At 44.2% G+C, this 12710-nt stretch overlaps 1 protein-coding gene across 1 annotated transcript; it reads right to left on the bottom strand.

Moving 5' to 3' along the window:
* Positions 1-10504: 10504 nt before the first annotated feature.
* LRRC10 (leucine rich repeat containing 10) lies at positions 10505-11368 on the bottom strand. Its single transcript, XM_077807745.1, has one exon. It carries the CDS (start codon positions 11366-11368, stop codon positions 10505-10507), a length of 864 nt encoding a protein of 287 aa, XP_077663871.1.
* Between the last annotated feature and the right edge of the window lie 1342 nt (positions 11369-12710).

Raw genomic sequence — 12710 nt, 5'->3', positions numbered from 1 at the left:
AGGAGAAGCCTTCTCTTCCTGGTACTTCCTGGCCCAAAGAAATCTGGTAGCCGCCATCCCCTTCTAGATTTAAGAAAGCTGAACCATTTCTTCAAGGAAGTCAAGTGCAAGATTGTCACTCTCGCTTCCATTATTGCTTCCTGGAAGATTGGTTGCTGCCCTCAGTTTACATGATGCATACTTCCATGTGGGGATACATCCCTGCCACAGAGATTTGTAGTAGGCACCAACCATTACCAGTACCCGGTGCTTCCCTTTGGTCTGTCATCAGCTGAGGGTCTTCACAAAGTGCATGGCAGTGGTAGCATAGAAGCATGGTAGCAACCTCTGCTCCTATTTTCTTACCTGGACGATATCAAGCAACCAGATCCAAAATAGCATTCTAGTAATCAGAGCACTGTTTTCCCATCTAGGCCTGAAATTAAATTTGGAGAAATCACACTTAGTGCATAACTTTCATAGGAGCAGACCATGATGCCAGAACAACCATGGCTTATCTTCCAATGGTGAGGTATCAACCTATAGCATTTCTTTCCAAAAGCCTCAAGTCCATCCCAATGACAACAGTGCATGTCTGCCTGCGTTCAGCTCCTGGGTCATATGACCTCGTGCACATACTACCTAACTCCAGGCTTCACCTTTGCTGTCGCAGGCCTGGCTCTGTTCAGTGTATGATCCTTCCAGGCACCCTCTGGAAATGCAAATTTGAGTACCTGAACAAGTGCTTCCATTTCTCAATTGGTGGTTGCATCCTTCCTCCTCTGTACAGAGGAGTTCCATTTTTGTCCCTAGAATTATGACTCTGTAACGGATGCATCAACCAGAGGTTGGGGAGCCCATCTCTGCCAACTCCTGACACAAGCGCTTTGATCACTCCAGGAAGTTTCACTGCACATACATGCATTGGAGCTCAGAGCTCTTAGTCTGGCCTGTGAGGTATTTTGCCCACCATCGAGAACCAGATGTTACAAGTTCTTACAGACACCAACATTACCATGTTTTATCTGAACAAAGAGGGAGGTGCAAGATCACCGCATCTGTGCCAGGAGTCTGTCATCCTATGAAATTTGTGCATTTGTCCCAAAGTTTCCAGAAGGTCTTTCACCTTCCAGGAGTGAGAAATACGGAAGTGAATATCCTTGGCAGGGTTTTCATAGACCAGGGATCAGCAACCTTTGGCACATGGCCCGCCAGGCAGGCCGGGCCGGTTTGTTTACCTGCCATATCTGCAGGTTTGGCCAATCGTGGCTCCCACTGGCTGCAGTTCGCCGCTCCAGGACAATGGGGGAAGCGGCGCGGGCCAAGGGATTTGCTGGCCGCCCCTTCCTGCAGCCCCCATTGGCCTCAAACAGTGAACCGGGGCCAGTGGGAGCTGCCATCAGCCAAACCTGTTGATGTGACAGATAAACCGGCCCGGCCTGCAAGGGGGCTTACCCTGGTGGCCCATGTGCCACAGGTTGCCAATCCCTGTCATACACCAACAGGACTGAGCAATTAGGAAGGATGTTCTCCAGATTTTTCCATTGCTGGGGGTACCTAGTATTGGACTTGTTCACAATCAACCTGAACAAGTGCATGAGATTTTACTCCAGGGCTGCAGCCCACATTCCATCACAGATGCCTTTCTTCTTCCATTGTCCAGTCATCTCCTATATTCATTTCTTCAACTCTTCTAATTGTGAGGGAGCTCAAGAAGCTGAAAGAAGGCCAATCACGATTAATCCTTACTGCACTGGTGTGGCCGAGACAGAATCGGTTCATGGACCTCTATCAGTTTTCCCTCCAGTCGCCCATAACTTTATTGCTAGTCAAAGATCTTAAGTATCAAAATCAAAGAAAGTCTCTGCATCCCAACCTGAAGGCTCTCCGCTCTATGGCATGGATGATCTCTGATTGAATATTTGCAAAAAAATTGTGCTCCCGAGAAGTTCAGACTATCTTGGTAAGCAGCAGAAAGGAGTCCTCTAGAGCCATGTACACAGTGAAGTAGAAGAGATTTCTGATTTAGTTGCACTCCCAGTGTTTCTCAAATCATCACGTGCAGATTACACATGCTGGACTGTATTTTACACTTGAAATCGTTAAGCATTTCAGTTAGTTTCTGTGAGTTCAGCTGGGTTTTTTTTATACTACATCTGCCAATAGATGAATTTTCCATTTTCTCTTATCTGCTCATTTCTCTATTTTTTGAAAGGCCTAATCAATGTTTACCATTGTGTGTCTGCCCCTGTATGTCGCAAAAAGAAAAGGAGTACTTGTGGCACCTTTAGAGACTAACCAATTTATTTGAGCATAAGCTTTCGTGAGCTACAGCTCACTTCATCGGATGCATACTGTGGAAAGTGTAGAAGATCTTTTTATACACACAAAGTATGAAAAAATACCTCCCCACACCCCACTCTCCTGCTGGTAATAGCTTATCTAAAGTGATCACTCTCCTTACAATGTGTAAGATAATCAAGGTGGGCCATTTCCAGCACAAATCCAGGGTTTAACAAGAACGTCCGGGGGGGGGGGGTAGGAAAAAACAAGGGGAAATAGGTTACCTTGCATTCCCCTTGTTCTCCCCCCCCCCCGCCTGATGTTCTTGTTAAACCCTGGATTTGTGCTGGAAATGGCCCACCTTGATTATCTTACACATTGTAAGGAGAGTGATCACTTTAGATAAGCTATTACCAGCAGGAGAGTGGGGTGGGGGCAGGTATTCTTTCATGCTTTGTGTGTATAAAAAGATCTTCTACACTTTCCACAGTATGCATCCGATGAAGTGAGCTGTAGCTCACGAAAGCTCATGCTCAAATAAATTGGTTAGTCTCTAAGGTGCAACAAGTACTCCTTTTCTTTTTGCGAATACAAACTAACACGGCTGTTACTCTGAAACCTGCCCCTGTATGTATATGGGATTTAAATCTGGTCCTCTCCAAATTCATAGATGGCCTCCTTTTTGACCCTATGGCTATAACTTAATACTTTGTCTAAGACAATGAGAGTTTTTTGTGACAATCACTTCTGCAAGGAGAGTTTTAGGACATAAGGCTCTAACTGACCTTCCTTTTGCAATCTTCCATAAGGATAAGGTTTCCCTTTGGCCACATCCTAAGTTTGTCTAGGGTTAGGGTTAGAGTCAACTTTCTATCAAAACCAAGCATTTAATCTGTTGGTATTTTTCCCAAAACCCCATTAATCTAAAGCTGAGAACATTTTTTTTATACTTGGGATGTTCGTAGGGCTTTAGCATTCTACTTGAACTGCACTAGAGCATTCAGAACTTCCCCCAGGTTTTATGTAGCCTATGCTGGCAGAACTAAGGGTCAATCCGTGTCCTTTCAGCAAATCTCACACTGGGTTTTTGACTGCATTAAAATCTGCTACAATCTTGCTAAAGTCTCTCCTACACAGAGAATAACTGCTCCACAGGGCTGTACACTTCATTACAAAGTGAGCAAAGTTCCAGTAGATGGTGTACTCAAGGCAGCGACATGGCTGTCTGTGTGTACCTTTTCCACTCTATGCCATTGCGATGGACTTTCCGGAGATATAACCTGGAACTGGGGTACTGCTGTGCCCTCTGGCATACTAATCTGGACCCTCTCTCACACTGTGAAGCTGTGACCACCTGCAGACTGCTCCCAGACCTGCACTCATACAAACATTTACAAAGGCAGGTACACACCCCCCTTCAGTTACATTAATGCTACTCCTCAGCCACTAATGCACTAACAATAGAGAGGCTCCAGCCAGCTCCACTTCACAGCCTAGGACCCCAGCGCTTGCCCTAGTCAAAAGCCTGACCCGTGTAAGTTTATTATCCAGTCTGCCCCTCAATGCACCAGAGGACTATGTGCCAGTTTTTGTTCCTGAGCAGATTCCCCAAGCACGTCTAGCAAAACACACTGTTTTACATAAAAAATATAAAACAAATTTATTAACTACAGAAAGATTTTAAGTGATAAGTAGTAGCATACACATCAAAGTTGGTTACCTAAGAAATAAACAAAATTGCAATCTAAATTCTATAAACTAGACAGGATTTGAATCAAGCAGTGTCTCACCCTAATGGTACAAACAGTCCACCCATCTTCCATACGCAGGCAGGGCTTTCTACTGTCCTGCCTGGGACCCTCTTCCCCAGTTCAGTCTTTGTTCCTATGGTGTTTCCAGGTGTTTAGATGTAAGGAGAGTGAGGCCAACTGGTGATGGTACTTCCCCGTTTTATGGCTTCTTCCAAGTGGAGGGAACTTCATTGTCCCAAGTAAAGTCCCCAGCACAGTTAGTGGAAAAATACAGGCACAAGATGGAGTCCAGTATCACATGATCTGGTCACCTGCCCTTGCATGCTTTGATGAGTCATAGCAGCCATTACTTATACATTGGCTGAAGTGCCAACAGGAAAGCTCATCAGGTGAGGCTAAGCTTTTCCCATGGCCCATTGTTTTTGCTCAAGGGCCATTACCTTGAATAGACTCTGGCTAGATTAGATGTAAACTAACTTGTAGGAGTTACCCAGGAACATGCACATTTGAAATATAGATGTATAGTCAATATTCATAACTCCAGATATAAAAATCATACATTCATACAAATAGGATAATTCATATTCAGCAACCCATAACTTTTCCATTGATACTTCACGACATATTTTGTACAAGATGCATCATAATATCATAATCCTATCACTATGGTGAATATGGGGTGCAGAGTATCATAGCCATCTCATGACCAGGGATCCTATAAATCAGTTTGCTATGGAAAAACACATAATTTGCATTTTTATAGAGAATCTTTAGTTTTACATTTTGTGGAAAAAATAAAAACATATACGGTAGAACCCTGTTTATCCGAGCCTCCATTATTTTGGTGCTCTGTATTAACTGAACTGGGGTTGACAGTGAGAACCCCAGATTATCCAAATTTTTGATTATCCAGTCTGGCCTTGGTCCCAATTAGATCGGATATACAGGGTTCCATTGTATCAATAAAACATTTTGTTCAACTGATATCTATATATATTCTGGCTAGGGAAACTGAAGTTCAACGTTTCATTTTAATTTTGGAAAACCCTGGGTTTTTATGGGTTTCACATCCCTGCTTGTGACACGCCAAACTTTGGCAAATTGGTGTTAGTCTCTGTTCAGATAATCCAAAATCCCTCCACCTGTAAGGGAACTGCTGACGAGTCACCTACAGTGGAATGCACAATCACTTGAAGGAGAGAAAATGGTTACCTGTACAGTAACTGTTGTTCTTCAGGATACGTTGTGTAAATATGTTCCAGGACTCTCCCACCTTCCCGGTACTTCAGACATTGCGTATCGTGGTGCGAAGGAACAGAGAGGGAGGCAGTAGCCCCTTTTATGCCCTCACCAGACATCAGGGGCATGTGCACCACCTCATTGTACTGCTGGCAAAAGTCTCCACCTTGAATGCACTGGGCACGCGTACGCTCACAGTGGAAGGTATTTGTGCACAACACGTCTCGAAGAACAACAGTTTCTGCACAGGTAAGTACCCGTTTTTTCTTTTGTCTCTGTCATAGAGAGTACTAAATACTTCAGTTAAGAGAATTGATTTGTTAGGACAGGAAGTAGACTCAATCATTTATGGGCACTTTTAGTAGTACTAAAGTCTCCCTGAGTTGATCCAGTCTCAAGACTGTGGGCCAGGTTCTAGATGCAGGAAGGGCAATATTGTAGTGGTTGCTCTCAGTTCTGTCTTCAAGGTTTTCTTCACAAACGTGTGTCCTAGACAAATGGAAAACTGAAAGTGTGTTTTGTACAGCAAGGGAAGGGGCCTAAGGAAATTGTGCAATACAGGGGCCTTATTGGTTGATAACTTGGTTAGTAGTTCTGAACTCAGGCACTGGCTTACAGTAACTCAGGGGTTCTCAGACTGGGGGTTGGGACCCCTCGGGGGTCGCAAGGTTATTACATGGGGGGTCGTGAGCTGTCAGCCCCCATCCCAAACCCTGCTTTGTCTCCAGCATTTATAATGGTGTTAAATATATAAAAAAGTGTTTTTAATTTATAAGGGGGGGGGGGTCGCACTCAGAGGCTTGCTGTGTGAAAGGGGTCACCAGTACAAAAGTTCGAGAACCACTGCAGTAACTAGAGCAGTGACCTTTAAAAAGGAGCTGCTGCTACCTAAGTGCGGAAGGAAGCCTTCCTGTTGGCCCAGGGAGGAGGTGGGGAATGGTTTGCTCAGAAGCTGCTGTAATCTGGGAACAGGAGGAATTAGCATCACAGATAACGGGTTTCAGAGTAGCAGCCGTGTTAGTCTGTATTCGCAAAAAGAAAAGGAGTACTAGTGGGACCTTGGAGACTAACCAAATAAATTGAGCATAAGCTTTTGTGCATCCGATGAAGTGAGCTGTAGCTCACGAAAGCTTATGCTCAAATAAATTGGTTAGTCTCTAAGGTGCACCAAGTACTCCTTTTCTCATCACAGATAAGTGGAACTATTTGTTATGTTTAGGCCTCCTGTCAAGGATATCTCGGTACATCCCCCTGGGCCCCCTTCACCTTCCTAGAAGCAATGCCAGAGACCCTCCCTCCCATGGCCATTGTTGTTGAACACTTTCATAGAAGTGGTTTTATTTTTTTCGTTTCAAGTTGCTAGTTCCTGGTTTTGTAATTTTCCTTGTTATGAAGGTTATTCATGATCAAAACTCTGAGGTGGCGCTCTTCATCACACGGTTACATTTGGCCCGAAAAAGTTATTCTTGCCAACTACAAGATAGAAATGTCGATGTTGTCTAGAAAAGGACACCTTGGAACCAGTTCAAAATAATCTTACCCGGAGACTTGTGTGTTGTCTCATCCATTTCAGGGACAGGTGTTTAAGATAGAGCAGTGTTTAGCTGAAATTTACAAATCTTCTGATATGTATATATTGCACTGGAGTTCTAACACAACATCCTCTGGAAAGATGTGATAGATCAACAGGAAAAATCTTAGAATTGTTTAAATAGACTGAACTGTGTTACTTGCTATCTGTTACAATATTTGAAAACAATGTATCTGTAAGTACACTCTATGTGATGACATTCATGTGGTAATGACATTTATCATGCACTTCTGATGGTTGCATTTGTACTCTGCCCCTTACTCCAGCTCCACTGCGAGCTGTCTGATCTTTCAAACACTGCAGCTCTTACCACAGCTTACTAAATAAATATTTGTTCCCCCATAGGTGATGTGATCCTGCACAGTTACATGGCGAATAGTCAGTCTTGCAGTAGTGACACAGGGCTAAGATCTGGTAGTGCATTATCCATTACAGCTAGAAAGAAAAATAATGCGTGTGACATTTAAAAACTCAGATATTTCTATAATAGTTGACCCGCTTTATCTGTAGTGTCTGCTCAATTCTCACTCTGTTTTAAGCATGTAGCCATGAGATAAAAATGTAAGTCTGGTTCCGAAAGGTAGCACACACAGTTCTCTGGCCACCTTCATTTTCACTGCCGAGCTGCAGGCTACCAACACTCAGAATAGAATCCCAGCCAGCTTGCTTAAGATGGAGCATCACATCCTCAGACTTGTCTCTCTCAGATATATCTGGAAACTAGCAATGATGATGGAATCTCTATTTAATTCAAATAAGGGCCTGATGCTGCTTTCTTTTGTATATCTGTCCGAGCAGGATGCTGCCTTCTTCTCTCTTCCATATGAAACTGAATTGATCCAAGAGGCTACTGCTCTCTTCAAATCTCTCAGACCCACCTTTACTGTAGCCTATACGATTTCAGCCTACCCTGCTTGGGGCTTCCAGCTGCTACTATAATATAAATAAATACAAATTATCTAGATTTCCCACTGTTTAGAAATCTGCATCAATTTGGTTTATTCTACTCCGAGAAAAATAGCGAAGTGAAACTAAATGTTCAAGTGCAAGACTGTGTGTATGTCCATTAATTTTTTTTAATATGTATACTGAATATTAACTTCATAGAGCTTCCATTGTTACTGCCTACAACCAGCCTTGCACTTTCTTACCTGTAAGGACTTTTATAGGGAAAAAATGGCTCACCATTTAGTATAGAACTCCCTTATCTAATTATTGAAGCTGTAAAGCTTGGCTTGAGTCCAGTCTTCTGATTTGTTCACTCTGTGTGAATTTATCAGCACATCAAAAGATGGTAGTAAAATAAGTGACGGACGATTGGGTTGTGGCTCTAATAACTTTACATGAGTATCTGAAGTCCCATTTGCTGATGTCTGTATTAAACCCGCCAATCTATGTACAATACAGCGTTTCAAAAGGTTACATCAAGGTCAAAATACAGCCATGACTTTCACCGGCAGTGACTGGTAAGTGTTCGCAGTAACAATCAATGTCACCAGAGCCCCAGTGCAGCTATTTGTACATGCAGTGATTGTGGTCACTTAGGATGGGAGTTATAAACATAGTTAAGGATCCAACGCCTATAAATAGCTCTTGTGAATCCCAGCCTTAATGTCCAACTCATCAGTCGCAGCGCCGAACATCAAGGGGTCACCAGCAGGACTGAGAGGCACAGTCGCATTCCTGTATTGTTCAAAAATTGAAAGGGGAGTGGCAAGAGAAGGCAGAAATGTAGCCTTGTGATAGGGCTGATTTAAATCCTTCCATTTTTTTTTTTTTGAAAGTTATGGGGTATGGCTTAGGGAACATACTTTCAAGTCACAAATAATTTTCAGTCACCCTCAAGGGCCACACGTTTGACCCTACTGATCTAAATTATGTCAGAAGGGCAGTGATGCCCAAGGCTGAATAAAATATTTCAACAGCTCTTCCTAGGGCAGCTAGTGAAAGGGCTGTTACAGAAAGCTATAGTAGACCGTCAGTACCGCCTGGGCTTATTTTATTGTTACACAGGTGTACAAAACAAAAAGTTGCAGTTTCTTGCCCAGTAATAAGATTTCGTATGTGTAGCAAAGGAAAGCTGCCTCCATTAGACCAAACAGGAAAGAGTCACATTAATTCTAGTGGAAACAAGAAGCAGGCATGCATCTTCATATATAAAATCCAAATGTTATTCCCTTTATTTCACGAAAGAAATGATTGTTAGTTTGGCAGAACAAGATTTGGCAAAGGCTTTGAGAAAAGTAATCCAGTTAACTCCAGAGCAGTACGGCTTCCCTCTGCTAAAGGCGCTTGAGTACAACTCCAATTCATTAGTTTAATAAATAGGAAGCACGCTAGGTGGGTACTAGCCAGATCCAAATCCAGATTTTACGTTAATTAGACAGCAAGGACTAACTGATTTTCTACTTTCCAAATATTCTTTCAAGAATGTAAATGACTTTAAATAGTCACTAAATCAAACCTTTTATGGAAAATTAACTGTCATTTTTGTGTATTTGTGCTGTTAAGATGACAGAGACGGGTAGCTGTGAAACCCCATTAACCTGTCAAGTTTGGTGCTGAATATAAAAAAAATACTATGAATCAAAAGAACAGTCTCTGCAAGTATAACTTAGTAGACATAACTTCAACCCATTTTGAGTCAGTCGTCATTACCCGGGGCACATTAGCGCAAAACATGCAATGTAGCCCATTTCCACATGTGGTGGCAGAAGTACAGGCCTCAGCTGTGCAAAGATTAGCAGGGGAGTAGTCCCATTGAAGGCCGGGGCTAGCTGTAGTTAAGCATAGGTGTGTTAGCAGGTTTGGGGGCATATTTAGGTATTACGCCTGTAAGTTGCTCTGCCAATTTTTGTAGTTTTACGATCAGATCTTCCTTTAAAAAGACAAAACAAAACAACTCCTTTTGCAGGTGTGAAAACCCACCCCATGGAATGGAGAAATGACCCTGCATAAAGTGCTAGCAAAGGCACAAAGTAAAATAAAAACCTCATTCTCTCTCGGGCTTAGTCTAGTCATTTAAGGTGTTAGCTGGGGACAGTCAAATGATGTTTGCTACACCCTCTTTCCAGGCAGAAGAGGGGGTCTTGACAAGCTGCTGAGATCCCTTTCATCATTTGCATGAGAAACACTTCTTCTGATGCAGGCTACATAAGGGGTACGGCGTCCAGTGCTCACTTACAAGTGCTACAGCGTGATCAGGGGAAGGGAAAACTCACTCAGTCATGCTTTCTTAGGCGGCATTTGGAATAAAATGGATTTTGCTAGATGCAAATCCGTTCCGTCACTTCAAAGGGTCGGCTTTATACAGTGTTTTTCACCTGCTCATCCTACAAAAGGAAGTGCTGGGTTTTAGCCCTAAGTTTGGAGGCTTTTGGGATAAGAGGGAGAAATTTGATGGCACATCTATTTAAATAGCTACACCTACTAAATGAGATCATACAGGCCTCTAAAATACTGTTGTGAAGAACAGTCTAGGCACTATCGTGTGCATTTAACAGCTGAGGTAGCAGGAGGTGAAGAAACGCTCTATTTAAAAGGCATTTTTGCTGTAACCAGCCAGAGGTGCGCAAATTGCGTGCAGCCAGAGGAGACGGGCACAGGTGACAATTTGCCAGCTGCCCATGGCAGCACCAGCCAGCACCAGCCTGGCTGATCCTTAGCAGGGCTGGGGCTGCTTGTCAGGGGGAAGTGGCAGTTCCTTGTCATCGGTCTCCTCCTCCCTGCCCAGCTCGGAGCGCTTCCTGGGCTCGGGGGTCTCCTCCGCCCACCTCCCCACTCTGCGCACCCCCTTGGCCACCTTGGGTGCATTCCTGCAGGGGTTGTGGTCGTAGATCACCAGCTTGAGGCCGGGGAGGTGAGCCAGGCTGGGGAAGGACCTGATGGCGTTGCGATCCACGTCGATCACCTCCAGGAAGGGCATGTGCAGCAGCACCGGGGGGAAGTCAGCCAGCAGGTTGCCGGAGAGCCAGACGGTGCGCAGCTCCTGCAGGCACCGCAGCCCAGCGGGCAGCGTGCACAGCGCGTTGGAGCCGGCGTGCAGGGTCTTGAGGAGGCTCAGCTCACACACCACCTCGGGCAGGTAGCTCAGGCAGTTGGACTCGAGCCACAAGGTTTTGAGATTCTGCAGGAGGCTGAGCTCCTGGGGCAGGTCGCAGAGCTTGTTGTTGCCCAGGTAGAGGATGCACAGCTGCTTCAGGGTGCACACCACCAGGGGCAGCGCTTTGAAGTTGTTGAAGTCTAACGCCAAGATCTGGAGGTTCTGCAGCTGTTCTAGCTCTGGGGGCAGCTGATGCAGGTTATTGTCGCTCAGGTACAGCTTGACGAGCTCCCTGAAGGAACAAACATGCAAGGGAAATCTCCTCAGCTGCCTGCTGCTCAGATCCACCGTTCTGTCAATTGGCATCTCTTCAAGGTCTCCCAGGAGGTATTTCTGACAGTCGTCAGAAGGAATGAAGGCAAGGATTGCTCTCAGCGTGTTGCCCATACTGAAACTGTCTGCATTTAAAATCACTGCTACCATGTGGAACCCGGAGCATCAGGAACTCTCCCTGGTTTCTACTTTGTGCACTGTCCTGCTGGTATTTCCTTCTTCCCGTTATAATACACAGTTTACATGGCAACAGTCATTAATCTCAAGAGCTCTGAAATGTTGCTGATAACCGAATGAGTGCTTGGTGATGGGAAGTGCAGACAGCATGACTTTCGGAGAACAGGTCTCTCTCACACACAGAAAAGAGGCCATCTTCCCTGTGAAGACTGTAAAAGTTCTAAAATTGCACTACACTTGACCAAAAATAGTTTCTCAAATGCTCCCTGCCTCCCTGTAGATACAGCCACACTGTCTGCGCAGCCGGTACCAGCGCTGGCGATTGGCTAAGGAAAGTAAACATCGCTGAAGAGTGAATTTTTAAACTTAATTTAAACTAAACATTTAATCTTGTAGCAGACTGAGTGGGACTGTCAGATGGAGTCTGATTCCTGTTTAGAATACCTGTCAAGACTCAACTAACTTTCCAGACCAGTGGAACTTTTATGGAGTTACTTTGTGAAGTGCCAAATACACATTTGAACAGTGTGACCTGCCACCCAATACTTATCTCATACATTTAAGATAAATACTTGGCAAAGTGCTCTTTAGCTGCCTCAGTATTTACTTTCTTAATTTAACTGTATTTACTAGAGCTGCTGGGACTTTTAGCTGTGTGCCGTCTTTTTGCTAAATTGCATTTGGGTTATACTGCCTGAATCCCATATACAACACATTCACCATCACAACATGCCTCCATTCTTCTAACCTCCTGCCACTAACTCCCAGCGTCTAGCTGCCCTTTCATCTGGCAAAAGACTTTGTCATTAAATCCATGGCAATGTTTTCATAGAATCTCAGAGTAGGAAGTACCTCAGGAGGTCATCTAGTCCAACCCCCTGCTCAAAGCAGGACCAATCCCCAATTTTTGCCCCAGAATCCTAAATGGCCCCCTCAAGGATTGAATTCACAACTTTGGGTTTAGCAGTGCTCAAACTGCTGAGCTATCCTGAGCTTAAATGTAGCCAGTTATGGATTTGTACTCAGTAAAACCTGCCTTAGAGACCACCTCTGAAGAGAGATCACCTGTCACGAGCGACTGCTTGCAGAGGCCCCAGAACCATCACTCTCTGCCATGCAAACTTTTGAAGAGAGACCACCTCTTACAAGCGACCACTTTTGCTAACTCCGATGAGTGGTCGCTCTTGGCAGGTTTTACTGTAGTACATTCACTGTTATTACTAATTTAGATATTCAGTCTGCAAACTTTGGTGCATAGCATCCATTCATTTGTAGAGGACTTCCAATCTTTAGAGAGCAGCTCAATAGATGCTTC

This window comes from Eretmochelys imbricata, chromosome 1, assembly GCF_965152235.1.
Source record: "Eretmochelys imbricata isolate rEreImb1 chromosome 1, rEreImb1.hap1, whole genome shotgun sequence".
In the NCBI taxonomy this organism is placed as follows: domain Eukaryota; kingdom Metazoa; phylum Chordata; order Testudines; family Cheloniidae; genus Eretmochelys; species Eretmochelys imbricata.
The sequence above is the reverse complement of the archived record's forward strand: the minus strand, read 5'-3'. Positions and strand labels throughout refer to the sequence as shown.

Excerpts from the sequence above, each read along its gene's own strand:
- LRRC10 (XM_077807745.1), bottom strand. The coding sequence starts at position 11,368 with ATGGTAGCAGTGATTTTAAATGCAGACAGTTTCAGTATGGGCAACACG.